This window comes from Jaculus jaculus, chromosome 3, assembly GCF_020740685.1.
Source record: "Jaculus jaculus isolate mJacJac1 chromosome 3, mJacJac1.mat.Y.cur, whole genome shotgun sequence".
Lineage (NCBI taxonomy): Eukaryota > Metazoa > Chordata > Mammalia > Rodentia > Dipodidae > Jaculus > Jaculus jaculus.
Window position 1 is genome coordinate 175,797,714 of NC_059104.1, and position 27,487 is coordinate 175,825,200.

At 44.3% G+C, this 27,487-nt stretch overlaps 1 protein-coding gene across 2 annotated transcripts; it reads right to left on the minus strand.

Annotated features, from left to right (window-relative positions):
• Nucleotides 1–90: 90 nt before the first annotated feature.
• Nrip3 (nuclear receptor interacting protein 3) lies at nucleotides 91–27,487 on the minus strand. 2 transcript variants are annotated; one of them, XM_045146471.1, is made up of 7 exons: nucleotides 27,253–27,487; nucleotides 8,962–9,102; nucleotides 7,991–8,073; nucleotides 5,034–5,173; nucleotides 4,366–4,418; nucleotides 3,834–3,928; nucleotides 91–3,209 (listed from the first exon to the last, which is right to left on the minus strand). In XM_045146471.1, exons 1-7 carry the CDS (start codon nucleotides 27,424–27,426, stop codon nucleotides 3,194–3,196), a joined length of 702 nt encoding a protein of 233 aa, XP_045002406.1. In that variant the 5' UTR covers nucleotides 27,427–27,487; the 3' UTR covers nucleotides 91–3,193. The 2 variants fall into 2 exon arrangements, with proteins under 2 accessions (XP_045002406.1, XP_045002405.1); XM_045146470.1 differs by having other exon boundaries at nucleotides 8,962–9,123.

Here is a 27,487-nt window from a genome sequence, read left to right on the forward strand (position 1 = left end):
CAGAAGACCCTAAAAGAAAAATCACCATGTCATTAGGCTGGGCCCCGCCACAGGTAGGGAGACTGACACAGAGATTGTCAGACAAGTGCATAGAGGGGAAGATTTCATTTTATTGTTACATCAGTGTCACAAAAAAACAAAAACCCAACACAGCCGGAAACACTGAGCAGATAAAGTGCCGATGCAGGAGAGGTCTGGCAACAGGAAGAGGGAGGAATCCAGTTCGTCTCTTCCATGTCCCCAGCCCGAAAAGATATTTATACTACACAGGAGTGAGGGCGGCTGGCATACCAGGTAATCCATTCCATAGATACTTTGAGCTAAGGAATAGAAAATCATACTGGGTGGGGCCCATGTAGGCCAAGGAAGTAAAAAAGTCAGAAAACAGTCATTCCTCAAATCAAGCATTGGAATACCAAATGATAAAAAATATTTTTCAAACTTTTTGCCTGTGAGATGGGCATCAGATAAGGAAGGATATAGATCTGGTATTACTACTGCCTCTTCTCAGAACTGGGGAGACACTAGAATTTTCCTGCTCTAGAAAAAACTGATTCTCCTTACTCTGCTGCCCCCCCAAGTAGCCTCAGTGAATACTAGGGAGACAGAGGCAATCCGAATAGTCAACCTGGCAGCATTTAAAAGAGGTTACTGAGCCTCAAGACTTCCCTATAATGATCTTTAGCCTTTGTCAAGCCTGGGGGCTTATACAATTATTTGGCCAGAGAATGCAAATGACTTGAATGCACAGAATGAGACTGTGATGTTCGAGGTTCTGCTAACGCAGCTGTTATTTCTGAACTAGGAAATCACTGATCGATTTTCAGAGACTAGAAGGAACACTAAAAGCCAACCACTGACTTGATGCTATATACTCCCAAACGCTGGGCTAGCATCCTATGTATCTTTCAGAACCTCAGAATTTCCTGGTCTCACTTGGCCCACAGGAAATCCCAACAGTAAACTAGAAGGAACCTACAATGTGCCTCATTTGTGGCCAGAGTCAAGGCTTGCTTGGAGTAGAACTTTCAAGTAGGGAGGCAAAGGGTGAGGTATTTTAGCTCTACCCTATGAAGCAGGCCAATGTACTGCCATGATACACAGAGGAGTATGGAGCATGAAGCATGGAGAGGCCTCGGTGGAAAGGAGCAAGGAAATGGGAATAGCTTATGGGCAGGCTAGTGGCTGGCAGCCCCGGCATCACCTCTGCTAAGCTTCAGGCGGAGCCTCCTCTATGATGGTCACGCTTTGCTTTCCCTCTAGCTTCCCATGCAGAGGCTATTAGGAAAGGAACCTAGAGAATGGCCCAGTGAGAACCGAGTACAAAGTTGTTCAAACAGGGGTCACCAGATTCCTGGTCTTTACAGAGTATTTGTGAGGCCCAAAATTCAGGGTTCCCAAGAGTTGTTCGGTTGAGGCAGTAACTGAACACTAGACAAGATAACTGATGGCACACGATACTCTTGAGAACTGCTGCTATGAACCAGAGGTGCCTGATAGGATTAATACACTGACTGAACTGAAGTTTCCATTATAGTTATCTTTGTGCCTGAGCTGACACCTTAGCAAAAAAGCTTCTAAGCCCCCTCCCCTCCCGTGATTTCCCCAGTCCACTGAGAGGGTCCAGGAAACACTGGTAGTTTAAAAAGTGTCAGCACTAGCAGCTGCTCCGCTTCTTTCCTTGTGCCAGAACAGAGCCAAGGGCTTTCCCAACGTCAATTCCTGGCATGGAAGTTTCACTCCCTGTTTCTAACCCAGAAAGGTGTCTCCAGGTGGGCCTCCCCATTGATTGATCGTACTCAGTGTACTCCTGGGATTTTTAATTTCCTTTCTCTGGCCCTAGTTCCAGCTACTTGAGTCTGTCAGACAAAAGGGCCAGGCAGAATTCTGACTTAATTTGGAGGCAATCAGTGACTTATAATGATTTAGTGTGGGGGATGGTTGAATGAGTTGTTCCTCATAGTCTCATGTGTTTTCAATATTCAGTCTCTGGCTGGGGTCAGTATGGGAAGTGGAGCCTTGCTGGAGGTGGTGCATCACTGGGTTAGTTAGCCCAGCTCCAAACCCAGTACTCAGACCTCTTCCAGCCAGATATGCAGCAAGATCCTGCTTGTGCCTCTGATTTCCCAGCTGTGCTGAAGCTTCCCCTCAAGACTTTCTTCTCACAAGCTTCTGGTCAGGTATTTTGCCCCAGCAATGAGAAGCTCACAACAGTACTTAGGGAGCAATTCTGTGGTTTTTTCTTCTTTCTCTTGTTGAGAAGTTCACAGTGAAAGACTATTCTCATTCATCTTTCTACCCTGTTTTTCTTTATTTGGAGGGATGCAGGAGGGTTGCCAGGGTTGAATGCAAGGCCTATCCTCAGCCCTGGTGCCCCTCATTTTTAGGCACCAAGATAAGGGCCTAAATGTTAATCTGGGGTAGGAAACTTTCGGTGGGCTGAGCACACAGGGAAGGACACTTATATTTTTCTGGCATCTACCTCTAACGCATATTCTTCCACCACCCTGTCCTTCTGCATGTTCTCATCCTGCCTTCCTGTTATGGCTGTGGATAAGTGAGGCAGCACAAAAGCCTTGGCTTGGGAGTCAGGTCTGAATTCTAAGTCCCTTCTGCCACTTAACATATGGTTTTAGACCATTCACTTGCCTCTCTAAATGTTTAAATGAAAGATTTGGACTAGCTGATCTATCTGAGCTCTTTCAGACCATGCCATACTGTAGAGATATCAATGGCTTTGTTTTCTTAGAAGAGGTTTTAATTTTAAGACATAAGTTTCTATTCCTCTCTGAAACATCACAAAGGAGGTAAAAGATTCCTATTTATTATATGTTTAGCTATCAGAAAAGAAGCAAGTGTATCTATGGAGTCAATGAACCTAGTAGCCCCTACACTTGACTAGTAAAAGCAAATCTTGGAAGAAGCAGAAAAATAGGCCACAAGTGAGACCTGGCAGTGTCAAAAAAGTTTCTATAAATGAAATGATCAAAGGAGTAAAAATTAATGGCTATAACCTGACAAGATCTCTAAGCACAGACTATAGAAAGATCTGAGTGGGAAGGAGGCCCTGGAGGATTACTGGAGGGAGGGACTTGGTCCACAGAAAGGTGCCACTGCATTTGGTTCAAACCGAGTTTTCTTAATCTGTCAACCTGGTGTGTGTGCACACGTGCAGACATGCTGCAGGCTGTGGTTAGGCTTCTGAAGTGCTGAAATGAGAAAGAAACACCAGAAGAAATGATAACCAAAGGGAGGTAGGCTAGAGGCAAGTAAAACCTTGATTTAAAAGCTACTCATGCACACACCTATAACCCAGCACTTGGCTGAGGCTGAGGCAGGAGGGTCGTGTACACAACTGTAACCCAGCACTTGGCTGAGGCTGAGGCAGGAGGGTCATGTACACAACTATAACCCCAGCATTTGGCTGAGGCTGAGGCAGGAGGGTCATGTGCACAACTGTAACCCAGCACTTATCTGGGGCTGAGGCAGGAGGGTCATGGACACACCTATAACCCCAGTAATTAACTGGGGCTGAGGCAGGAGGATCACGAATTAAAGGCTAGCCTGGGCTACAGAGTGAAATGTGATCTTAAAAAAAAAACTAGACACACAAAAATTTTTTTAAAAAAGATTCTTAAAAAGCTGCTCATTTTCCCCACCACTCTATGTTATCACCCTTCTTATTCTAAAGTATACAGGCTGTGGGTGTGGGGAAGGGTAGATTTTTGGTATGATTGACAACCAAAGGCAGGATATAACCCCCCATATTATCTAAGAATCCACCAACTCATGAAAAATAGATTTGATGTCACCTGATCAGTTTCAGTACTCACTTGTCCTCACTCAAAGATACTGTCTCCACAAAAGGGATCTCTTCCTTGTCTGTCTTGCCCACGATCAGCCGGTGCTTATCCAAGTTTATGACACACTGAAACAAAGGAGACTCAGTCCATGATCCTGTTCTGGGTTCCTGTGGTGGTTTGAATGTAAAATGCCCTCCATGGCTTATGAATTTCAAGACTTGGTGCCTACCTGATGGTGCTGTTTGGGAAGGCTGTGGGGCCTTAAGGAGGAAGCTCTCCAGAAGTGAGTTACTGGGGCAGGCTTGCCTGGTCCCACTTCCTGTTCACCCTCTGCTTCCTGCCTACCAATATGATGACCAACTTCGCTCCTTGCCATTATGGAGTAGATCCTCTGGAACTGTGAACTAAAATAAACTCTTCCCTTCACTAAGTTGCTTCTGGGCATATTTGTCCAGCAAATTTTCCCAGCAACAAGAAAGTAACTATTGCAGTTCCCCATGTAAGAGGGCCCCTGCCTTTGAAAGGAGCGAGCAATAAAACAAGAAAGTGGAGTCCACTCTACCTTCAAGGATCGGAGTGTCTGGAGACCAAGAGACAAGTTTTTCTCATTATCTTCTAATAAAAAACAAAAACAAGGTTCAGCCATTTCCATTCTGGCTAACAAGTCAGTCTAAGCACCCTTAGGTTCATTCAACCCACCCAACCAGCCAGCCAGATAGCCAACCAGACAATAAACATCTGTTAAGTAATTTTTTCAGATTATTACAGTTAAAAGATAGTAAGAGTCAGAATTCAAACCCACATTTTCTTCACTCTGAAGGACAGTCGTTTAGTAAAGCTTCAGGTACTTAGAGTCAGCTAACAGAGGTACAGAGAATAAAAGACAGGTGGGAAAGCAGCCAGAGATTTATGACAATAAAGTAAGAGGATCTTGCCCTTACTGGTAACAGATCCATGAGAATGTGCAGGGGACATTTTCACCTGCACATAAAAAGGTTTGATTTCTTGCTCCATGAGTAGTTTTATTTGAGTTCCAAATTCCTTTTTTTCTGACTGATTCTCAGCACGTCTTGAATGCAACTCATCAGACACATGAGAGGACAAAAATAGGACAAGGTGCACAGCGTCGGAACACAGAACCCGCGATTTGGAAGAAGTCGTCATGATGAGCATGAAACTTCATGAGGATTTACATTAGTGTCCATAGGTCAAGCCCCTAATTTTACTTACCAACCACAGCTGCTGGACAGTCCAGGCGGAGGGAGCCCACTGTGATAAGGAGGTGCTCAATCTGGCCTACTACTTTGAGATGCCGGGGTAGAGAAAGCCTTTCTCCTTCATGCTTGTGAGATTTGACGTGCTCCTTGAGTCTGCACAGAGAGAAACGTCAGAATCCCCTTGGAAAAGGTTTCTAACCCGTAGTTAGAATTCTGTAAGGAGTTTCTAGCATTGAATTGTGTTTAAAATAGAGCCACACCCACACTTGTTTTAGCACATTGTCCTAAGTATGTCAGGGGAATACAAAACAAGACAAAGGCTGGAGAGATGGCTTAGTGGTTAAGGTGCTTGCCTGCAAAGGCTAGGGACCCACGTGCTACTCTCCAGATCCCACGTTAGCCAGACGCACATCACGGTGCAGGCATCTGGAGTTCGTTTGCAGTGGCTAGAGGCCTTGGCACATTCATTCTCTCTCTCTCCCTCCCTCTAATAAATAAATTTAAAAAAATAAAAACTGTTTTCAGGCTGAAGAGATTACTAGGTGGTTAGGGCAATTGCTCACAAAGCTAAAGGACCCAGGTTCAATTCCCCAGGAACTCATGTAAGCCAGATGCACAAGGTGGCACATGTGTCTGGAGTCGTTTGCAGTGGCTGGAGGTCCTTGTGCGCCCATTCTCTATCCGTCTCTATCTGCCTCTCTCTTGTTCTCAAGTAAGTAAGTTTCTTTTTTCAAGACAGGGTCTCACTTTAGCCCAGGCTGACCTGGAATTCACTCTGTAGTCTCAGGGTGGCCTCGAGCTCACAGCAATCCTACCTTTGCCTCCTGAGTGCTGGGATTAAAGGCATATGCCACCACACCTGGCATCAAATAAATAAATTTTTTAAAAATCTGTTTTCAAAAAGCTTACATCACTAATTGCATTTGTGAAAGGGGGAGTTGACACACTTGAGAATTCTTTTCTGTGCCCTAACATCCCCACGTATGTGAGGCAGTTTAATTAACATGTATTTTTACCCATCTGTGGGTAACAGATATCAGAGGGGGCAAGTTAATCCTAATTTTAGAAGATGTGTTGCTGAATGCCTAATTTTCTCCTCCTTCCAGTCTAGCCTCATCATTTTGTTCTAAGCTATAAGGCCAGTTAGTGGGCGCAAGTTCCCATTTGGTAAATGCATAGATATTGGTATCAGCAAGGAATGGCATGGAAAAAGTCCTCGTTAATTTGACTTGCCTTTGTAGGGCAGGAAGGAAAGGAATAGTACCAAGATGCCACACAATTATATAAACTGGTTGGAATGGTTAGCGCCCAAGCTATTAGGGGTTGGTGGGTAAATACTTAATTATGGACTTTCTAAGCTGACACTTCTGCTTCCCTCCACTTCTGCTTCCCTCCACTTCCTCTCTTTTGTGTGAAGAAAAATAATTGCAGTTTTACAGATGGTTATTAGTTCCTCCAAAATCATGGCAGTCTGCTGCCTAATTATGCACCAGGACACTATTAGTCTTTCTGGAACCATCATATTGTACCACATTAAAATATTCAAAATTCTTCCCACAAGAGCACTTGAGTCCTAGAACACTCTTTATTCCCACCTTAAACAGCAACATGTAAAACCTAGAGAACCAACATCAAGGAGTCCCAGTTGTGGTGAGGGATGAGGACAAGGAACAGGTCATGTACTGGAATCATTGGTGCCACAAATGAAGGCATGTGTAAGTCCTACTTGAAAATATAGATGCCCCAGGGAAGGCCAGTATGTCCATTTCAGTGACTGTTCGATTACAGAGACCTGGTCTGGGTATGACTATCATGGTTAGGGCTAGAAATATGAAAAATGATGTTGACTTGATCCTACTGATTCTGAGCTAGACTCCAGGGTCTACCTGGTACTTTAGGAGAAAGAGAACAGTAGACAATGAGTGACAAGGAGGTAGCACACAGAATTGCTTTCTCAGACTCAACAGGGAGAATTCAGTTCCAGCTGCCAGAAGCATTAAAAAAAAAACAAAAAACCCTCAAATCCCAACACTTGGGAGGCAGAGGTAGGAGGATCATCGTGAGTTCGAGGTCACCCTGAGACTACATAGTTAATTCCGGGTCAGCCTGGACCAGAGTGAGACCCTCCCTCAAAAACAAACAAAGAAAAGGCAAAACAAACAACAGCAACAAAAACCTCAATATACCAGACATCTGCCTCACACTCTAGCTCCAGTAGGGGCAATAATAGGATATGATTTTCTTCTCTTCTTTCTCTCTCTCTCTCTCTTTTTTTTTTTGAGGTAGGATCTCACTCTAACCCAGACTGACTTGGAATTCACTATGTAGTCAGGTGATCCTCACTGCATGATCCTCTTACCTCTGCTTCCCGAGTGCTAGGAGTAAAGGCATGCACCACCCCTCCTTTCCTCCCTCCCTCTCTTCCTTTCTTCCACATTGGATCTCATGTGTTCCAGGCTGGCCTTGAACTCCTAGGGAGGATGACCTGAAGGATCAGAATATCCTCCTGTCTCCAGCTCCCTGGGATTAATGGTATTTGCCTCCTCGCCCAGTTTATAAGGTGCTAGGGATCAAGCCAGGACTTCATACAAGCTAGGCAGACAGTCTACCAACTGAGCCACATCCCTAGCCCCTGACTTCATATTTCAGAGAGCACAGGCACTAAGAAACTCCTAAGTTAATTACCTCTATGATGGCCTAGGCCCAGAAACAACAGTAGTCTTACTATTTTCGGTGTAATATTTCTTGGGCCTAGGCAGTGTGTCCTCTAGAAGTATCCTGAGTAAACCACATCCCTGCTTTTACTCATCAAGTGTACAACAGGACACTTACTCAGCAGGGCATATGGTAAGCCAGGAAATCTCTCATTCCAGAGTTAGTATGTCTGCTCAAAACTTAGATGGGAGTTAACTAAATTCAGAGCACAGTCACATCACATCTGACTTCCACGTAGCACAAATGGCTACTTACCCAAGTCTGTCCACACAGGCTGAAGAGATGAGATTATATTGACAGCCTGTGTCAACCAAGGTTTTCACATCTTTTCCAGCACACTGTGAGAAGGAAAAATACTGTTCAATAGAAGCCAGAGAAGCAAAAGGGACATGAGTTAACAAGGAGAGGCAGCAGATATCCAATGAGAGGAACCTCCCAACTAGTTAGTACTGTACCATCTTTACCTAGTAGTATTCTGCCCTAGGCCAGTTTCCTGCTAAATGGAAGGCCAACAGAATACTCTGAAGGATTTTGGGCATTTATTCTATATAATAATACCATACACATAATTTTTTTTGTGGTGCTAAGGGTCAAACCCAGGGCCTTAAACATGCTAGGCAAGTGCTCTTCTGAGATATATCCCAACCCTTAATACATTTTTTTAAAAATCACATACCCCTTTCTTCCAGAGAGATGTACATGTATACAAAATATTATATGTACTTTCAATGTATACAACTTGACAGCTCACTTACAAATTCCATGATAACCTCCACTGTCTAAAGTTTGGAGACCAAATAAATAAAAATAAAAAAATTTAAAAAGGGCTGGAGAGCTGGGCATGGTGGCACACATCTTTAATCCCACAACTCCATAGGCAGAGGTAGGAGGATCACCATGAGTTTGAGGCCACCCAAAGTCTACATAGTGAATTCCAGGCCAACCGTGGCTACAGTAAAACCCCACCTCAAAATCCAAAAAAGAAATTAAAAAGGCAGGGGTGCTGGAGAGATGGCTTTGCCATTAAATTAAGGCATTTGCCTGTGAAAGGACCCAGGTTTGATTGCTCAGGACCCACATAAGCCAGATGCACAAAGTGGTGCATGCATCTGGAGTTTAGCATGTCCATTCTCCACCCCCACCTGCCTCTTTCTCAATAAATAAAAAATAAAGTTTGGAGACCATAAAGAACCCAAGTCCTACTTCCTAGGAAAAACTGTTCTTACCTGGCAAGACACCCAAATCATGTCATCATCTTCAGGCTTCTTTAGACCCTCAGACTTAGTCTGATTGAGTTTATTGGTCTTGGAAGCCCAAGGGACACGACTGCTTCGGAGCTTAGACAGGTTGGTTTCCATAAGGCGCCTCTGCAGAATATTATGAGGTTGCTTAAGGAACAGAAAGTAAAGACTTTTTAGTGCCAAGACACTTCCTCCTCTCTTACTGTCCCCCATGTACCACAGAAACAATGAAGGAGTCAGGATACCTAATGTTAGGAAAGAGAGATAGGAGCCCAAGTTCAAGTCCAAGCTTTGAGGGAACTTAGGAGAGTTTCTAGGGCAGACATATTCATGCTCCTCTCTTGCTACTCAAAGTGGCCTTAGAAAACTTGAAACATCTCTCTCTCTCTCTCTCTTTTTTTTTTTTTTGAGAGTGACAGACACAGAGAGAAAGACAGATAGAGGGAGAGAGAGAGAATGGGCGCACCAGGGCTTCCAGCCTCTGCAAACGAACTCCAGACGCGTGCGCCCCCTTGTGCATCTGGCTAACGTGGGACCTGGGGAACTGAGCCTCGAACCGGGGTCCTTAGGCTTCACAGGCAAGCGCTTAACCGCTAAGCCATCTCTCCAGCTCATCTCTCTCTTTTTTTGTTTTAGGCATTTCTTTTTTTAATTTTTTGTTTTTATTTTTACTTACTTATTTGAAAGTGACAGATAGGGAGAAAAAGAGGCAGACATACAGAAAGAATGGGTGCACCAGGGTCTCCAGCCACTGCAAATGAATTTCAGACATGTGTGCCCTTGTGCATCTGGCTTACGTGTGTATTGGGGAATCGAGCCTTGATCCAGGGTCCTCAGGCTTCACAGGCAAGCACTTAACTGCTAAGCCATCTCTCCAGCCCTAGTTTTAGGCATTTCTTAAAAATAACTCATGCTATAATGAGTCTGGGCATGATGGTGCACACCTTTAATCCCAGCACTCAGGAAGCAGGGGTAGGAGGGTCACTGAGAGTTCAAGGCCAGCCTGGGATACGGAGTGAGTTCCAGGTCAGCCTGGGCTAGAATGAAACCCTACCTTGAAAAAAAAAAAAACTATTTAACCTGAGAAACTTCTATACACAAATATGCCAGGCCCCATTCACAGTAACACTTAACTTTTAAAGGACAGACTTTAGCCCCAAGATTCGAACTAACAAATCATATTCCTCCTCCAATTCTAGGAGGAAAGGAGTCACTCTTAGAAGATTCTTGGGAAAGGAGATAGCGCTGAAGGTCTTCATTTTCTGCCATGTTACACGGTGCTAAGGAAGGCAGTCAAGAGTCATGACTCACTGTAACCCTAGCGAGGCGAAAGATTCCCAAAATACATTCTTGGCAAAGCAGGCTCTAAATTAGTGTCCTTGGGAAAAGGGGAGGGAGCAGCACTCATAAAGAAAATGAGTTTCCTAGCTTAATAAGGCTTGCTGAAGGAAGCGCTAACTCTGTCAGATTTTATGACGCAATGCTGGAAGAACACTTTGCTCCTCAACAGAAAAATGAATTCTTTATTCTAATCTCTATTGCCTGAATTTGCAGGGCGTCTGTCCCTGTCAAATCCATACTTAGGATTGGGAGAAATTAGAAGGGGCTTCAAAAGTCATCTAATCTACAGCTCACTCCTTCTACTTTAGTCTTGCTGAACACAGTTTTATTTGGCTGCTGTTGATCTTGCAGAGGAGCCTAATCACTAATGGACAGATAAATGAGAGAAGTTCTGAAATCATTCTGATTATAGGGACCTGTGATGGTTAATATTGTGAACCTGATAGAGTCTAAGATCACCCAGAAGACAAACCCCTCCCTGGTCATGTCTGTGAAGGAGTTCCTATACTGGGTTAACTGAGGTGGGGAAACACCCTTAATGTGGGTGCCACCGTCTCATGGGCTAGGGGCCCCAACTGAATAAAAAGGAAACAGCTAGTGGAGCACCAGCATTCTCTCCCTGCTTCCTGACTCTGAATGCAATGTGACCAGCCATCTCCCTTTCCAGCCATCAGATGGACTATACCCCTCAAACTTTAAGCCAAAACAAGCCTTTAAGTATGCTTTTTGTTGGGCATTAAATGGCCACAGCAATAAGAAAAGTAATACGTTGACCCTCTGGTGTATTTTCTTTCTGATTCCTGGATCCTTTTCCCATAGCTAAAGAATATACTCAAAATGGCTAGATAATGGGGAGATAAAGAGCCCACAAAACCTCAGATCCTGCCTCTTGAACTCTCATAAGCATGCCCTATCTGGAATGGTCTTTAAAAAAAAAAAAAAGCCTAGACCATTATATCTCTTTTCTTAAGTTAAAAAAATTTTTTTTATTTCTTTATTTTTTGATTTGGAGGGGGGTCAAGATATATAGAGAGTGGTACTTGGAATTGGTATATACTTTATTAAAGCTTGGAAATACGTAGCATTTGAATGGTAACTTTCATCACCAACCACATCTTTTGCCTCTTTTGTTACCCAGGTTCAATCAAAGAGACTGGATGCTATAGTGGTTTTCTTTAGTAGGTGATTTGGAACTTAATTTTAAGGTGTTTTCAATGTGATTTTAGTATTTACAGTAACAAATAAAATTTATACAAGTTTCAGAGAAAAAAAAAGATATATAGAGAGATGTATCAAGGCCTCTAGCCAATGCAAATGAAAAGCCTAAGCTTTATCCACAAGAATAAAAAGGTAGTAAAGGAAATGGAAAAAAGAAGATGTTGACAAGATTCCGGAGTCCGAACCGCAGGCAGCCAAGCGAGCTGGAGTGCCTTGTTTCGCTTCACATGCAGGAAAGGCAGCGCCAGTGGCAACCCTGGCTGTGGGGCTGGAGCGGAGGCTCGGCAGTTAAGAGAATTCTGTGCAAGTATGAGGACCTGAGGAGGCCTGAGAGACTGCTCCAGCTTGATTTTTGAGATCCACATAAACAGCTGGGTGTGGCCACATGTCTATAACCCCAGTCCTGGAAGGAACAGAGACCCGAGAATAACGGGAACTTGAGAAAACAACTGTAAGAGACTCCAGCTCAAGTAAGAATGGGCCAAAGAATGATGGAGGAAGACACCTGATGTACACCTCTGGCCACTGCAGGAGAATGCACCGTGCTGCAGGCCAGCGCACAGGGTGCTTCATGGGCACAGTGACCTGGGCATGTGTGCACGCACCCACAAATATGCACATATGCCAAAAACGTCCTAGTTCTGCTTATAGCTTCCTCTCTTTCCTTATAGTTAGGCATAAAGAGGCCCTGCACTTGAGAAAGACACTTGAATTCTGGCCTCCACATGCACCTGTACACACATACATCTGCACACACACATGTGCGTACACATATACAAGCATGCATGCACAATGCATATACACAGAACAATTTTCATATTGAAAATTAAGGAAAGGAAAACTTCAAGGAAATTAACGTTGTGAAAAACAAATGCGTGAGTAAGGACACATCACAGTAACTGAGCTGGAAATATGTGAACGTAGTCATTATAATACAAATAGAAAAAAATAATGTGAACAGTAAATGTTGATTTGACCCAAAATAATTATTTATCAGAATATTAGTATAATAGAGAATATGATGGTGTGGTGGTTTAAATAGATGTACCCCCAATAGATTCAGAAGTTTATTAGAGCTTCTTAGATTTCCAGATACCTGGCTGAAGGAGGGGTCACTGTGAGGATCCTGGGGTTCAGCCCTAAGGTGTGGTGGTGGATTTGGAATTCCAGTCTAAAATATGCAAAGTGCCTTAGTTTAAACTGGCATTCTTAAAGTGTGCTGTGCTGTGTTGCTTTTGGATTTTGGCTTGTAGCTTTTCTCTCTCTCTGCTTGGACCTATGAGAACAATCCAGCTTCTTCTGCCATTATGGACCTTCCCCTGATCTGTAAGCTTCAATAATCATCCCTTCTTCCATAACTGTGCCTGGTTTGGAAATTCATCTCAGCAACCTGAAGATGTATAGTACAGAATTTGGCACCAGGAGAAGGGCAGAGTGCTGAGATAAATCTGACCATATGGATATTGTTTTTCTGGAACTTGTGTGCTGGAGAAATGGGAAACTTAGTGCTTACAACTGAAGACACCTTCTGGAGTGGTAAGCTAAGTCTTGTGGACTATTACGACGACAGCTTGAGAATACTAAGTACAGAGAGAATTTAACTTGAAGGCTTGGCTTATGAACTTTCTCAGGGAAAGGAAAGGTGGCAGAAAACCTTGCTGGAACTGGGCTACTGACATAAGGGCTGGCTGCATGTTGCTGCCCATGCCCACAGAGTTTGATCGAGGTTAAATCTGTAATAAACTGATGTGCTTGGCTAAAGATATGGGACTGAGAGATTAAAGATTTTAAGTTAGAAAAGCTCAAGCAACTTTAAGATTACTAACACGGAGACTGGTTGCTGAAGCTGCTTTTGTCAAACACATTAACGGTCTTAAGGAAGATGGCCCAACTGCTTTACATTAAAATAGTGAAAAGGGGCTGGAGAGATGGTTTAGCGGTTAAGCGCTTGCCTGTGAAGCCTAAGGACCCCGGTTCGAGGCTCGGTTCCCCAGGACCCACGTTAGCCAGATGCACAAGGGGGCGCACACGTCTGGAGTTCATTTGCAGAGGCTGGAGGCCCTGGCGCGCCCATTCTCTCTCTCTCTCCCTCTATCTGTCTTTCTCTCTGTGTCTGTCGCTCTCAAATAAATAAATAAATAAATTAAAAAAAATAGTGAAAAGATTGCCCGAGGAAAGACTCTGATAGTAAAGAGATGAGTAGAAAAGGAACCTGTTCTTTAAAAATATAAATAAAAGCCGGACATGGTGGCACATGCCTTTAATCCCAGCACTCAGGAAGCAGAGGATCACTGAGAGTTCGAGGCCACCCTGAGACTACATAGTAAATTCCAGGTCAGCCTGAGCCAGAGTGAGACCCTACCTTGAAAAAACAACAATAATAATATATATATATATAGATAGATAGATAGATAGATAGATACACACACACACACATACATACATATACACTATTGTGTATATATATAGTGTGTGTGTGTATATATATATATACACATATATATAGTGTGTGTGTGTATATCTATATATCTATATATATATTAATATAAAAAATAAATGAAGACTGTGGGGACCTTTGAAATTAGACTAAGTACAGTTTACAATGTGAGATGGTTTTGAATCTACTGGGGGCCAGGGGTGGAATGTGGTAGTTTGAATAGATGCTCCCCAATAGATTCAGGGATTTATTAAAGCCTCTTAGAGTTCTAGCTACCTGGCTGGAAGAGGTGTCACTGGGCGGAACCTGAGGTTCGGCCCTAAGGTGTGCTGGTGCGTTTGGAACTCCAGTGTAAAGATCTATAAAGTACCTGAGTTCTGCCTGGAGTTCCTGAAGTGTGCTGTGTGGCTGGCTTTTGGGATCTGGCTTGTGGCTTTTCTCTTTCCTATGAAAGCAGCCATTGTGGAACTTCCCCTGGATCTGTAAGTTTCAATAAATATCCCTTCTTTTGTAACAGTGCCTGATTTGGAAGTTCATCTCAGCAACCTAAAGCTGTCTACTACCCATCTCGATAACTAACAGCCAGAAATGCAGAAACTAAAGGATCTGTCTATGTACATGTGCACTGCATGCCATGCACACAAATGTAATTTAGACAGGTAAAAGGCCAAGTTACCCTGTAACCAACTGTGACGTTGTTCCTTACTGCTCGATCTTTGATCTTTTCTCATTCTATGTATTTGTCATGAGCATTTTTTTTAATCTGCTTTCATTATATAAATTGCTACCCTTATAATGACTGTACCTCAAGTTCGGATGTCACTCTCAAGTTTTAGGCCCAAATATCCAACTACGTTTGTGTACGAGCTCCTCTCCTTAGATGTTCCACACGCACACTTCAAACTTAACTTGTCCCATGGGTCTTCCCCATAAAACCTGTACTTTCTTTTTTCAATGTTTTTCTTGCTCATCCATGCATTGTGTATTTCTTGTTCCTGTTTTAATTTTTCTTAATTTAATTTTTTGGTTTTTCAAGGTAGGGTCTTACTCTAACCCAGGCTGACCTAGAATCCACTATGTAGTTAGTCTCAGGCTGGTCTCAAACTTACAGCGATCCTCCTACCTCTGCCTCCTAAGTGGGATAAAAGGTGTGTGTCACAACACCCAGGTTTTTTCCTCTTTTGTAATTTGCTCAACAAATATATATTTTGATCTTAAATACCCCCTCATTACCCTCTTTTATCTCTCTCACACTGAACTCCTTCTTCTCCCCTCCACTGCCCCATATACTAGTGGGTACAGCATTGAAGAGACTCACTCTCCTTCCTCCAGCAACCATGAGCTGCCAATAGTGCCCTAAGAAGGGGTGGGGCCTCATAAGCTCCTCTCCCCCCATGACGGGATGTTTGCTGCCTCTGTCTTGAGCATGCTTTGTACAGGTAACCACAGCTGCTATGAGTATATGAATGCAGTGAAAACTTGTGCTTTCTCCATTATCTGCTTCTGCTTCCTCAACACCTTATACATTCCTCGTTTTTTCATGTTTATTTATTTGAGAGTGACAGACAGAGAGAGAAAGAGGCAGTTAGAGAGAGAGAGAGAATGGGTGCGCCAGGGCTTCCAGCACTGCAAATGAACTCCAGATGCATGTGCCCCCTTGTGTATCTGGCTAACATGGGTCCTGGGGAATGGAGTCTTGAACCAGGGTCATTAGGCTTCACAGGCAAGCACTTAACCACTAAGCCATCTCTCCAGCCCACATTCCTCTTTTTTCTATTACTGATAAATCAAACAGCTGTAACCCTAAAACATTACTTTCACAATCCCCTTTTCTTACAGGAGTTCTCTAGCCAACTGGATCAAACAAAAATCCTCAATTTAGCATTCAAGATCTTCTACTAACTACCACTCATCCTCCTCCTAATGTCATCTGTTTAATTATCCCTCCATGAAGGCTTTCTACTTTCAGCAAATTACCACTTGTCACATATTACCTTGGGCAAATCACTAATTTCCCTGGGTATTATTACTTCTAAGCCTTACTTTATTCATCAGTAACATGGAGGTCTAAGCTCCAAGTTTGGTCATTTTTAGCATTTGGAGTTACTTCTTCCTTCCAACCTTAGCAAATGGCACCACCATCTATGTGTTTTGTTTTGCTGGAGATGAGTCTTGCCATGCTGCCCAGGCAGGTTTTCAGTGATCCTCTCCTAACAACTTCCCAAATAGCTGGTATTATAGGTATGTCCCTAAATCATATATATACGATGCACACCCACCCACATATATATTTGGGTTTTTTGAGGTAGGGTCTCGCTCTAGCCTAGGCTGACCCATAATTCACTCTGTAGTCTCAGGCTTGTCTCAAACTGACAGTGTTCTTCCTACTTCTGCCTCCCAAGTGCTGGGACTAAAGGCATGTACCACTATGCCCAGCCGAAAAAATATATATATTGAGAGAGAGAAAGAAAGAGAATTTTTTTTCCAAGGTAGGGTCTCACTGTAGCCCAGGCTCACTTGGAACTCACTCTGTAGCTCAGGTGGCCTTGAACTCAGTGATCCACCTATCTCAGTCTCCCCGAGTGCTGGTATTAAAGGCATGTGCAACCACACCCTGCAGAGAGATTTTTTGAGGCACAGTCTTATGTATCCCAGGCTGGCTTCAGGGCTTCAGACTCTGTAGCCAAAGATGACTTTGAATTTCTGGATTCTCCTGCCTCTACCTCTCTAGTGCTGGGATTTTAGATATACATCACCGCACTCAGTTTTTACAGGGCCTGGGATCAAACCCAGAGCTTCTTGCATGCTAAGCAGTATTTTACCAACTCACCTATATTCCCAGTCATTCATACTCTTGATCTTTTCTTTTGACGACTCTCCCATTCCGAGTACTCTTGCTCCTTCCTCCAAACTGTATCTGGCATCAATCGGCTTTTCCATATTGTTACTACCTCCAATCTAACTAAACACAACCATCTTTTTTTTTTTTTCCAGTTTTACCAGGAAAAGTTGATTTAGTTCACAGTTCTGGAGATTCGAGGGCATGGTGCCGGCATTGGTTCAGCTTCACTGAGGACCCATGGTGGGTAGCATCAGAATGGGGGGAGCATGTGGGAGTAGAGATCACATCACCAGACAGGATCTGGTAAGAGATCCAGGTCTCACAGTTCCTTTTGAGGAACTGTCCTCCACCGACCTAAGGCCCTCCCACTAGGCCCTATTTCTTTTTTTTTTTTAATTTTTTTTTGTTCATTTTTTATTTATTTATTTGAGAGCGGCAGACACAGAGAGAAAGACAGATAGAGGGAGAGAGAGAGAATGGGCGCGCCAGGGCTTCCAGCCTCTGCAAATGAACTCCAGACCCGTGCGCCCCCTTGTGCATCTGGCTAACGTGGGACCTGGGGAACTGAGCCTCGAACCGGGGTCCTTAGGCTTCACAGGCAAGCGCTTAACCACTAAGCCATCTCTCCAGCCCTAGGCTCTATTTCTTAAAAGTCTCAGTACAGGAACTGGGAAGAAGGAAACGATGGCTGTGGCCAGGGCAGGGCCCTTGGGCGTCCAGTGGCTGCAAAGGGCAATGAGCAGCATGGTGCCATTAGGGGTATGGACAGCCTCCCACTTTACCAAGGACATGCTGTCCCCCAGACCCTACCCTAGGACCCCAGAAGAACGACCTGCCACCGCCAAGTGGTACAGTATGTGTGTGGAGGACGACAAGCCTTTCCCAGATGATGACGAAGGGTTTGGTGACTACCCAAAGCTCCCTGACCTCCCACAGCATGAGAGGGATCCATGGTATAAATGGGACCACTCAGACTTGAGGTCATCATTTTTATCTATATTGCAATAGCTTCATAATTTGTCTTCTGCCTTTCTTTTATCCTTCAATTCATTTCCTATTTATTTGAGAGAGAGAAAGTAAGAATGGGCATGCCAGGGCCTCTAGCCACTGCAAACGAACTCCAGACACATGTGCCACCTTGTGCATCTGGTTTACATGGGACCTGGAGAATCAAACGTGGATCCTTCGGCTTCTTTCTTTCAATGTTTTTTTTTCGAGGTAGGGTCTCACTCTATCCCAGGCTGACCTAGAATTCACTATGTAGTCTCAGGGTGGCCTGAAACACACAGTGATCCTCCTACCTCTGTCTCCCAAGTGTTGGAATTAAAGGTATGTGTCACTGTACCCGGCTTAAAACCATTTTCTTAACCACTTTACTTATGCTATACTGAAAGGAACTGATGGATTTCTATAGTCCTCCAAACAGAAAAAAAAAAAAACCAAAAACAACCAAAAAACTGGAAAATAGAAGAAATGGAAAGTGGAAAGCTTTCTTTGTAGCATCTACTACTATGAGGAGAAATTCAAGGTCTCTAGTGAGCAATAAAACAACTAGAGCTACTTAGAAGAGGAATCAGCAAATATATCGTACATGCCAAGTCCAACCTGCTGCCTGTTTCTATAAAATTTTATTGGACTATGATAGCCCAACTCATTTGCTGTCTGCGTCTACTTTTGCATGAGAAGAACAGAATTAAACAGTTGAGATAGGACTGGGGAGATTGCCTTTCAAGCTGAGGACCTGAGTGAGTTCAGTCCCCAGTACCCATATAAAATGCCTGGTGTGGCAGTGTGTGTCTGTAATCCCAGCCCCAGGAAGACAGAGATGGCTGGATTCCTGGAGCTCCCTGGCCAGCTAGTCTGGCCTAATTGGTGAACTGCTGGCCAATGAGAAACCCTGTTTAAAAAAGCGGTAGAAGGTACACCTGAGGACCTGCTCTTCACATTCCCACACATCCTGGTGCATAGTCCCCCCATCACACACATAACATTAAGCATATATCACATATTCACAACACACAAATAGTTAAGACAGAGGCTTTTCAGTCTGTAAAGGTGAAAATATTTGCTTTATAGAAAAAGTTGTCCCCTTCTCCTAAGTGCATTTTTATGTTTTTATTTTATTTTATTTATTTGCCGGGTGTGGTGGCACTTGCCTTTAATCCTAGAACTTGGGAGGCAGAGGTAGGAGGATCGCCATGAATTTGAGGCCACCCTGAGATTATGCAGTGAATTTCAGGTCAGCCTGGGCTAGAGCGAGACCCTACCTCGAAAAACCAAAACAAAATTTTTTTATTTTATTTATTTGAAAAAGAGAGAGAAAAAAAAATGGGGTCGCCAGGGCCTCTAGCCACTGCAAACGAACTCCAGACACATGCACCACCTTGTACATTTGGCTTATGTGGTTCCTGGGGAATAGAACCTAGGTCCTTTGGCTGTATAAGCAAGTGCCTTCACTGCAAAGCCAACTCTCTAGCCCTTTTTGTTGTTCTTGTTGTTTTGAGGTAGGGTCTTGTTCTAGCCCAGGCTGACCTGGAAGTCACTATATTGTCTCATGGTAACCATGAACTCACAGCAATCCTCCTACCTGTTGCTCCCAAGTACTGAGATTAAAGGCATGTGACACTAAATCTGGCAGTAAGTGCTTTATTGAGGATTAAGTAAAATTATCCAATATCCTATATCAAAGATAGAATAAGCATATATGTATGTGTACATATATTTTAATTTTTAATACTAGTCTAAAATTGAAAGCTGTATGCCATTCCATTTTTTCCTCCTGACAAAGCCTGAAACCATGATACTCCACTTAGGTCTCAAACAGTGTATGGATATTATGAATTTCTGACTACAGCCCAATAAACATATCTCTGTCTCTGACCTTGGATGTCTGAAAGGGCATTAATATCCATGCCTTTTCTTGTTTGATGGCTGAATCCATAAAACGCAACCCAACCTACCCAATGGGAACAAAGACAGATGGTTTTTGGGTATACGGTTGCTCAAAACAGATGGGAATCTACCTAAGGCAGGCTGTCACATTGCCCAAGACCTTTCGTGTTCTGTCTCTTTGTTTTTGCCTCTTAAACAACAGACATGCTATTTCAAAGAAAAGTCTTTTCCGGATTGTTTTCTGCTTTGTGGTCTGGTCTGAGATGGAGGTTTCTTAGCTGCATGTGAAGGCTACTTTTCTGCCAGAAAAACTCACAAGTGGGCAAGGAACTGGAATAGATGACCTGTAAAATTCTTCTTACTCTGAGATTTTATAGAGTAGACTCTGGAGGTAGCCTTCTCCCATACCATCTCACACTCAGCTGCTCACAGGCAACAGTGAAGCAGTAATCAGATGTAGGTTTCCATTCCTATCAATACACCAGCCAAAGTAATGACTTCTTCCAGTGAAATCCTCTAGCACTTACTTAGGGTAACAGCAATGAACAAAGGCTGCCTGATGTGCTATTTATCTTCTTGTGCAATGTCTCTTCAACATCCACATTTGAATAAGACATCCCCAGCTTAACTTGTTCAATTTGATGTCTGTGTGTTTGCAGTGTATGTACATTTGTGTGCAGATATGAGCACTCTGTGTGCTACAATGCAGGGACTGAAAGACTTTGCACCGTGTCTTCCACCTTATATCCCTGAGAAAGTGTTACTGAATCTTGATGTCTCTTAGTCAAAATGTCTGACCAGGCTAGGCATGGTAGCACACGCCTTCAGTCCCAGCACTCAGGAGACAGAGGCGGGAGGATTGCTGTGAGTTTGAGGCCACCCTGAGACTATTTAGTGAATTCCAGGTCAGCCTCGGCTAGAGTGAAACTCTACCTCAAAAAAGGGGGGTGGTTGGAGAGATGGCTTAGCAGTTAAGGTACTTGCCTGTGAAACCTAAGTACTCATATTCAAAGACCCAGGTCCCACATAAGCCAGACACTCACTGCTACGAGTGCACAATATCACACATGCGCACAAGGGGGCTCATGAGTTTGGAGTTCATTCGCATTGGCTGAAGGCCCTGGCATGCCCATTCTCTCTCTATCTCTTTGCCTCTTTTTCTGTCTCTCTCTCAAAATAAATTAAAAAATAATGTCTGACCAGGGAATCCCAATGATGCTCCTGACTCCACTACCCTCAGCACTTGGACTTACAAACATTGCAGTTACATGTGAGGGTCTCTCTCTCACCCAGATTGACCTGAAACTTGCTCTGTAGTTTAAACTCATAGTGACCCACTTACCTTTGTCTCCAGAGTGCTGTGATTAAAGGCATCCATCACCACGTCCACTTCCATGTCCACCTTTTTATGTGGGTGCCGGGGATTGAACACAGGTCCTCATGCTTGTGCAACAAGCACATTCTTATCTGCTAAGCCATCTCTCCAGTCCCTCAGACTTTTGATTTTTATTCTCTATCCTCAACCTATCCTACCTGTTTTCCTACCCATTTTAGTATATGACAACTTAGATTCTTCTAAATGCCAGGCCAAAAGTCTTGAGGCTGGGCTGGAGAGATGGCTTAGCAGTTAAGGCACTTGCCTGCAAAGCCTAAGAACACATGTTCAAATCTCCAGGTCCCACATAGCCAGATGCACAGTGATGCAAGCATGCAACATTGCACACATGCACAAGGGGAGTGCATGCATCTGGAGTTCGTTCACAGGGCTGAAATGCCCTGGTGTGCCCATTCTCTCTCTCTCTCTCTCTCTCTCTCCTTTCTCTCTGACTCTTTCCTCAAAAATGAAAAAGAAAAAAATCTTGAGGTCATTCTTGACTACTCTTTTTCAGGCTCTATATTCAACCCATCAAGTAAACTGGTAAACTCTGCCTTCAAAATATATCTAGAACCTGATTTTTGACCTGCCCCATTTCTGACCTGGGCCAGTTCACTCCGCCTTAGGCAACCTGGTGGTCCCCAGCTCCTGGGAGATCACCATATTGATGCCGAACTTAGTGTGGGCGCGATTGGCATAGCGCACTACAGCCCAGAACTCCTGGACTCAAGCGATCCTCCTGTCTCAGCCTACCGAGTAGCTGGGACTACAGGCATGCACCACTGTGCCTGGCTAGAACCTGAGTTTTTTTTTTTTTAATTTCAGAGCCGACAGAGAGAAAAAGGGGGGGGGGGGAAGAATGGGCACACCAGGGCCTCCAGACGCTGCACATGAACTCCAAATGCAAGCAGCCCCTCGTGCATCTGGCTAACGTGGGTGCTGGGGAATCGAGCCTCCAACTGGGGTCCTTAGGCTTCACAGACAAGCGCTTAACCTCTAAGCCACCTCTCCAGCCCTTAGAACCTGATTTTTAAAAACTTTTTAACAGCTTCCATAGGTATATATAATATGCCATAATCATAATCCCTTCCCACACCCACCCCCTTCCACTGAATCTCTTCTTTCCAATTAGTCTCTCTTCCATTTTTAAAAAATTTTTTATTTATTTATTTGAGAGTGACAGACACAGAGAGAAAGACAGATAGAGGGAGAGAGAGAGAATGGGCGCGCCAGGGCTTCCAGCCTCTGCAAGTGAACTCCAGACGCATGCGCCCCCTTGTGCATCTGGCTAACGTGGGACCTGGGGAACCGAGCCTTGAACTGGGGTCCTTAGGCTTCACAGGCAAGTGCTTAACCGCTAAGCCATCTCTCCAGCCCTCTCTCTTCCATTTTGATTTCACCATCTTTTTCCTCCTAGTATGCACGTCATATACAAGTAGCATACTTCGAGGTCATGAGTATGTGGGCTACTTTGTATCTGGATGACAGCATTGTAAGCACTTCTTCGCTTCCCTTGGCTCTTACAATCTTTCTGCTACCTCTTCCATAATGCTCCCTGAGCCTTGGAAAGTAAAATAGAGATGTCTCACTTAGTGCTGAAAAGAACCTGATGTTTTAAAATTATTTCTTTATTTGAGTCAGAAAGAGGCAGGCACAGAGAGAGTATGGACATGCAAGGGCCTCCTGCTACTGCAAACGAACTCCCAACACATGCATCACCTTGTGCATCTGGCTTTATGTAGGTCCTGGGATACTGAAACCAGGCTGTCCGGCTTTGCAAACAAGTACCCTTAACCATCTCCCCAGCCCCCAAGAACCTAACCTTTTTATTGCCCCCCTCAGTTACCACACTGCCCTGAAGCGCACCACCACCTCGCTCATCCAGATTACTATATAATAGCCTTCTAGTCAGTTTCCCTGATTCTAGACCCTGTACTCTAATCCACACAGTAGTCTGGTGTTCTTGTTTGTTGAGACAGGTTCTTGCTATCTGGCACTGGATGAGCTGGAACTTATTAGGTAGACCAGGCTTACCTTAAACTCATGGGCAGCCCTCCTACCTCTGCTTCGCAAGTTCTGGGATAACAACTGTATGCCACCGTGCCCAGATTTGGTAGTCTTTTTATAAAGTCAGGTCACATCAGCCCTCTTATGTAAAATCTTCCACAGGTTTCTCATCTCGGATAAAAGCCCAATGAGTCTCAAGTAGTCTAGCCTCCCGCTGGGTGTCTAATACGATCTTCTATCGCTATTGTCACTGTTCATTTTGCTCTAGCTTCACTATAGCCCTCTCACAATTCTCTATACGGAGCATCCTGATGCCCAGGCCATTGCACCTGCTGTGTCCTTCTGCCCAGAACACTCTTTCCTGACACACTTTACCCCACCCCCACTTCCTTCAGTACCTCTACAAATATAATGAAAACCACCCTGAAAAAATATTAAAGCTCTACATATCCCTCTGGCCCCTATCTATTCCCATTGCCCAGATTTATTTTTTCTATAGCACTAGTTACTTACTAATATGTTACATATTTACTTGATTTTATCTTCTGCTTTTTTTTTTCCATAAGAACTTAAGTTTCATGAGGTCAAGAACTCAGTTTTGTTTTGTCTTTATTTTGTTTTTTCAAGGAAGGATGTCACTCTAGCCCAGTCTGACCTGGGATTCACTATGTAGTCTCAGGGTGATCTTGAATCCACGGCAATACTCCTACCTCTGCCTCCCAAGTGCACACCTTTAAACCTAGCACTCAACAGGCTGAAGTATTACGATCACTGTGAGTTTGAGTCCAGTCTGGACTACACAGGGAGTTCCAGATCAGCCAGAGTGAGACCCTGCTTTAAGAAACATTTAGAGAAAAAAGAAAGAAAAAATAAATGTTTAGAGAGCTGGAAAGATGGCTTAATCATTAAGACACTTGCCTGAGAAGCTTAAGGATCCAGGTTCTATTCCCCAGTACCCATGTAAGCCAGATGCACAAGGTGGTACATGTATCTTGATTTCATTTGCAGTGGCTAAAAGCCCTACCCTGCTCTCACTCTCTCAAGTAAATAGATAAATAAAATGTTAAAAATGTTCTCCCTCATATGTGGATCCTAGCTACAGATGATTGGGCTTCTGCATGAGAAGGAAAATACTTAGTAGCAGAGGCCAGTAAATTAAAAAGGAGATATAAAGGGAAGAGAAAGGAAGGGAGGGGGGTGCTTAATAGGTTGGTATTGTATATATGTAAGTAAAATGATTGAGATGGGGAGGTAATATGATGGAGAATGGAATTTCAAAGGGGAAAGTGGGGGGGTGAGGGTATTACCATGAGATATTTTTTATAATCATGGAAATGTTAATAAAAATTGTGAAAAGATAAAAAAAAAAGTTTGGAAAGGTCAGCAGCGTAACTAAAATATAGATTGCTACTATGAGGAAAAACAACCCACAATCGTCACACTGTTTAAACCCCACAGTTAATGAAAACTACTTTGTCTCCTTTCCCTCCTACACTCCCTTTCGTTGTCCTCTTTCTTAAAGCTGATAAACTTTTGTTTTTTTCAAGGTAGTGTCTCACTCTAGCCCAGGCTGACCTGGAATTCACTCTGTAGTCTCAGGGTGTCCTCACAGCGATCCTCCTACCTCTGCCTCCCAAGTACTGGGATTAAAAGCATGTGCCATCACACCTGGCTTGATAAGCTATTTTTTAGAAGTATTCTGTTAATTTTAACATCCTCCAAATTTCTCTTCGTAAGCAAAAAAAATAGAGTCAATACTGTTCCGTACCACTAGATGTATTGTCAAGTGAAGTGGTAACAATGCACTTCTAAGGTCATTTCTAAGACTGAACTGAGGCTGCAACGTCAGTTCCAAGAGCGCTTCAAGCCTGCTGCCTCGCCCAGCACTTGTAGGTCTTCTAGCCCTTCCTTAGTCTGAGCCTCGGTTTGTTACGTGGGCTGGTTCCTCTGTACCGTCACATGCACATTAAAGGTGTGAAAACAGTGGCAGAGGGAAATCAACTCCATGAAAATGAGAGACAGCAAGTGTGAACACAGCTCAGGTCTTCAAGGTCAATTGTCCCACGCTCCTCCAGGAGCTTCATCTTTGCAATCCACTGCTGTGTTCTATGATCTGAGCCCTTAGTGGTTCAACTGTGACACACTGAAGTCAAAGTAAGCAGATGGAATTATTTTTACTTTATGTGAAACAGTGTAAGTAACCTTAGGAAGAAGGTGCTGCAGGACTCATCAGGGACTCCTTAACCCCCCAGACTGACCACGTGTCAACATCTTAAATCCAGCATTCAAAAAGTCCACATTTTAATTCTTCTCCAAATGCTTCCTGCCTTATAGATTACTGAGGACTAGGATTACTTTGGTCTAAGAAGAGACTCGATTTGGATGTAGTGTGCTAAAGTGAATCTGATTGCTTTAAAGAAGGAAAGAGCGAGCTATCTCTTGTAGGAGTATATTTTCATCACTCTAGGTTAGTGTGATCAGTCCAACTATCACCTGGGTTATGGGAAAAACAGCTTTTTAAAGAAACAGAGCAATGGGGCTGGAAAGATGGCTTAGCCATTAAAGACACTTGCTTGCAAAGCCTGCTGGCAGGAGTTCACTTCCCAATCACCCACATAAACCCAGACAGGCATTCATGTGCAGTGGCAAGAGAACCTGGTGCATGTGTGCATGTACTAAACCAACCAACAAACAAACAGCAAAGTAACTGGGTAACTCTCTCCTGCATGGACTTAACTGCATGGCAGTCAGGGAAGTCTGGTGTTGGTACTGATGTGTCATTAGAACTGTTTTGTTTTTAAAGGAAGGTAGACATGCTAACCTTCATTGCCATCCCCAGGCTAGAAAATGCAATTTTGGTGAACCAGGGCCAATAGCCATATCCAAAATTAAGCATTCCAAAAGCTTAAAATATAAAAATACTAGAAAGATTATGCAATAAGCACTTATTTGTAAAAGACAATTACTGTTTCATAAATCCCTCTCACAGAAGAATAAAGTGATTTGTGAATTCAAGAGAACAGTCAAAGTTGGGAGTGGTGGCACATGCCTGTCATCCCACTAGCGAGGAGGCTGAGGCAGAAGGATCAAGAGTTAGAGGCCAATTTGGGCTACATAGTGAGGTCCAAGCCAGCCCTGGCTCTGTAGAAAGACCCTGCTGTCTCATTAGAAAAGCAAAATCAAAATGCAAGAAAACTCCAGATGAAACTACAAAGTTAAACATAAATTCATGACGAAGAGACAAGAATCAAATATAGTTCTTTGGTAACCCCTTAGCCATTGGTCCTCATTCAATATATAGAAGACGGCATGGTCTTTGAACTCAGGCCTGTGTTCTGGGCTTCTGCTACTTAATGCTAAGAATAGTCCTGTCAGAAATGATTACACACAGATCCAATTCCAACTATGTACAACCATTAGCTGCTGGTCTGTCAGATGGAGCAGCCATCTCTGCCTCCACCCACTCCTGGGTGGGGGTGGGGGGCCTGGAGAAAGGGAAGAGATGCTAAAGATGAAGAGATGTTTGGGGTCCAGGGCATCATCATGCTCGACCCTTTTCCCCCCTCCCCACTAGAGATGGAAAATCAAAGGTAGGTTAAGACCAAAACCAAACAGAGAAGTAGACGTTGCAGAGGGGTGCAGTGGAGTCAACAAAAGTCATCTGGATATGGCGACTGTCAAGAAACCTTCCTTTCCATTGTTTTTCTTCCCTCGGTCACCCATTAGGAGTCACCTCTGTCTGGGTCACAGTATTAGAGGGCAGTGGGACCTGCCCTCGCGGCGAGGCTAAATTCCGTATTGCGAATAAACGGGAGGGAAGGAAATCTGAGGGCAAGAGGGCAGGGTAGGGTCAGTTCCTGGCACCGAGGAGGAAGGGCAGCAGAGGGAGGAGGCAGCACGCGGGGAGGGAGGGAGAGAGGACTCCCGAGAGACCCCTGCAGCCCTCGGGGGTGCTGGATGGGTCAGGATCCCGCATGAGCACCCGCCGGGCAGTGGACAGCGGCGGGCCGGGCCGGTGACTCAGTGAAAGCGGCGGCCCCGGTGAGGCCGGCGCGGAGGTGACGAGGGTCGGGCGAGAAGGGCGGCGGGTGGTCGGCGGGGTTGGGGGGGATGCCCGGGATCCCGAGGCGGGCGCGGCCGGCGGGGGTTGGGGGCGGCGCTCACCGTGTCCTTGGACGAGCCCAGCTTTTTGAGTCCGTCCAGGGGCAGCAGGTCGGCGGAGTCCTTGTGGATGAATTGCACCGCCTGTTTCATCCGGCGCTGCTGCCGCAGGGACGCCGCTTCCCTCAGCTCGGTCTCCTTGCGGCCACCCTCGGTGAGGAGCCCTGAGTAAAACATCGCTGTGGCGCCCCGCGGCCCCGCCGCCGCCCCGCCGCCAGCGCCCTCAAGCCTCGAGCTC

Bases quoted from the DNA above. Each gene is read 5' to 3' on its own strand.
- Nrip3 (XM_045146470.1), bottom strand. From the start codon at position 27,426: ATGTTTTACTCAGGGCTCCTCACCGAGGGTGGCCGCAAGGAGACCGAG. The intron at 4,419-5,033 runs GTAAGTAAAATT...GTTTTTTATTAG, and splicing joins CTGTCCAGCAGCTGTGGTTG to AAGATAATGAGAAAAACTTG. The intron at 3,929-4,365 runs GTAGAGTGGACT...CCTTTGTTTCAG, and splicing joins AGACACTCCGATCCTTGAAG to TGTGTCATAAACTTGGATAA.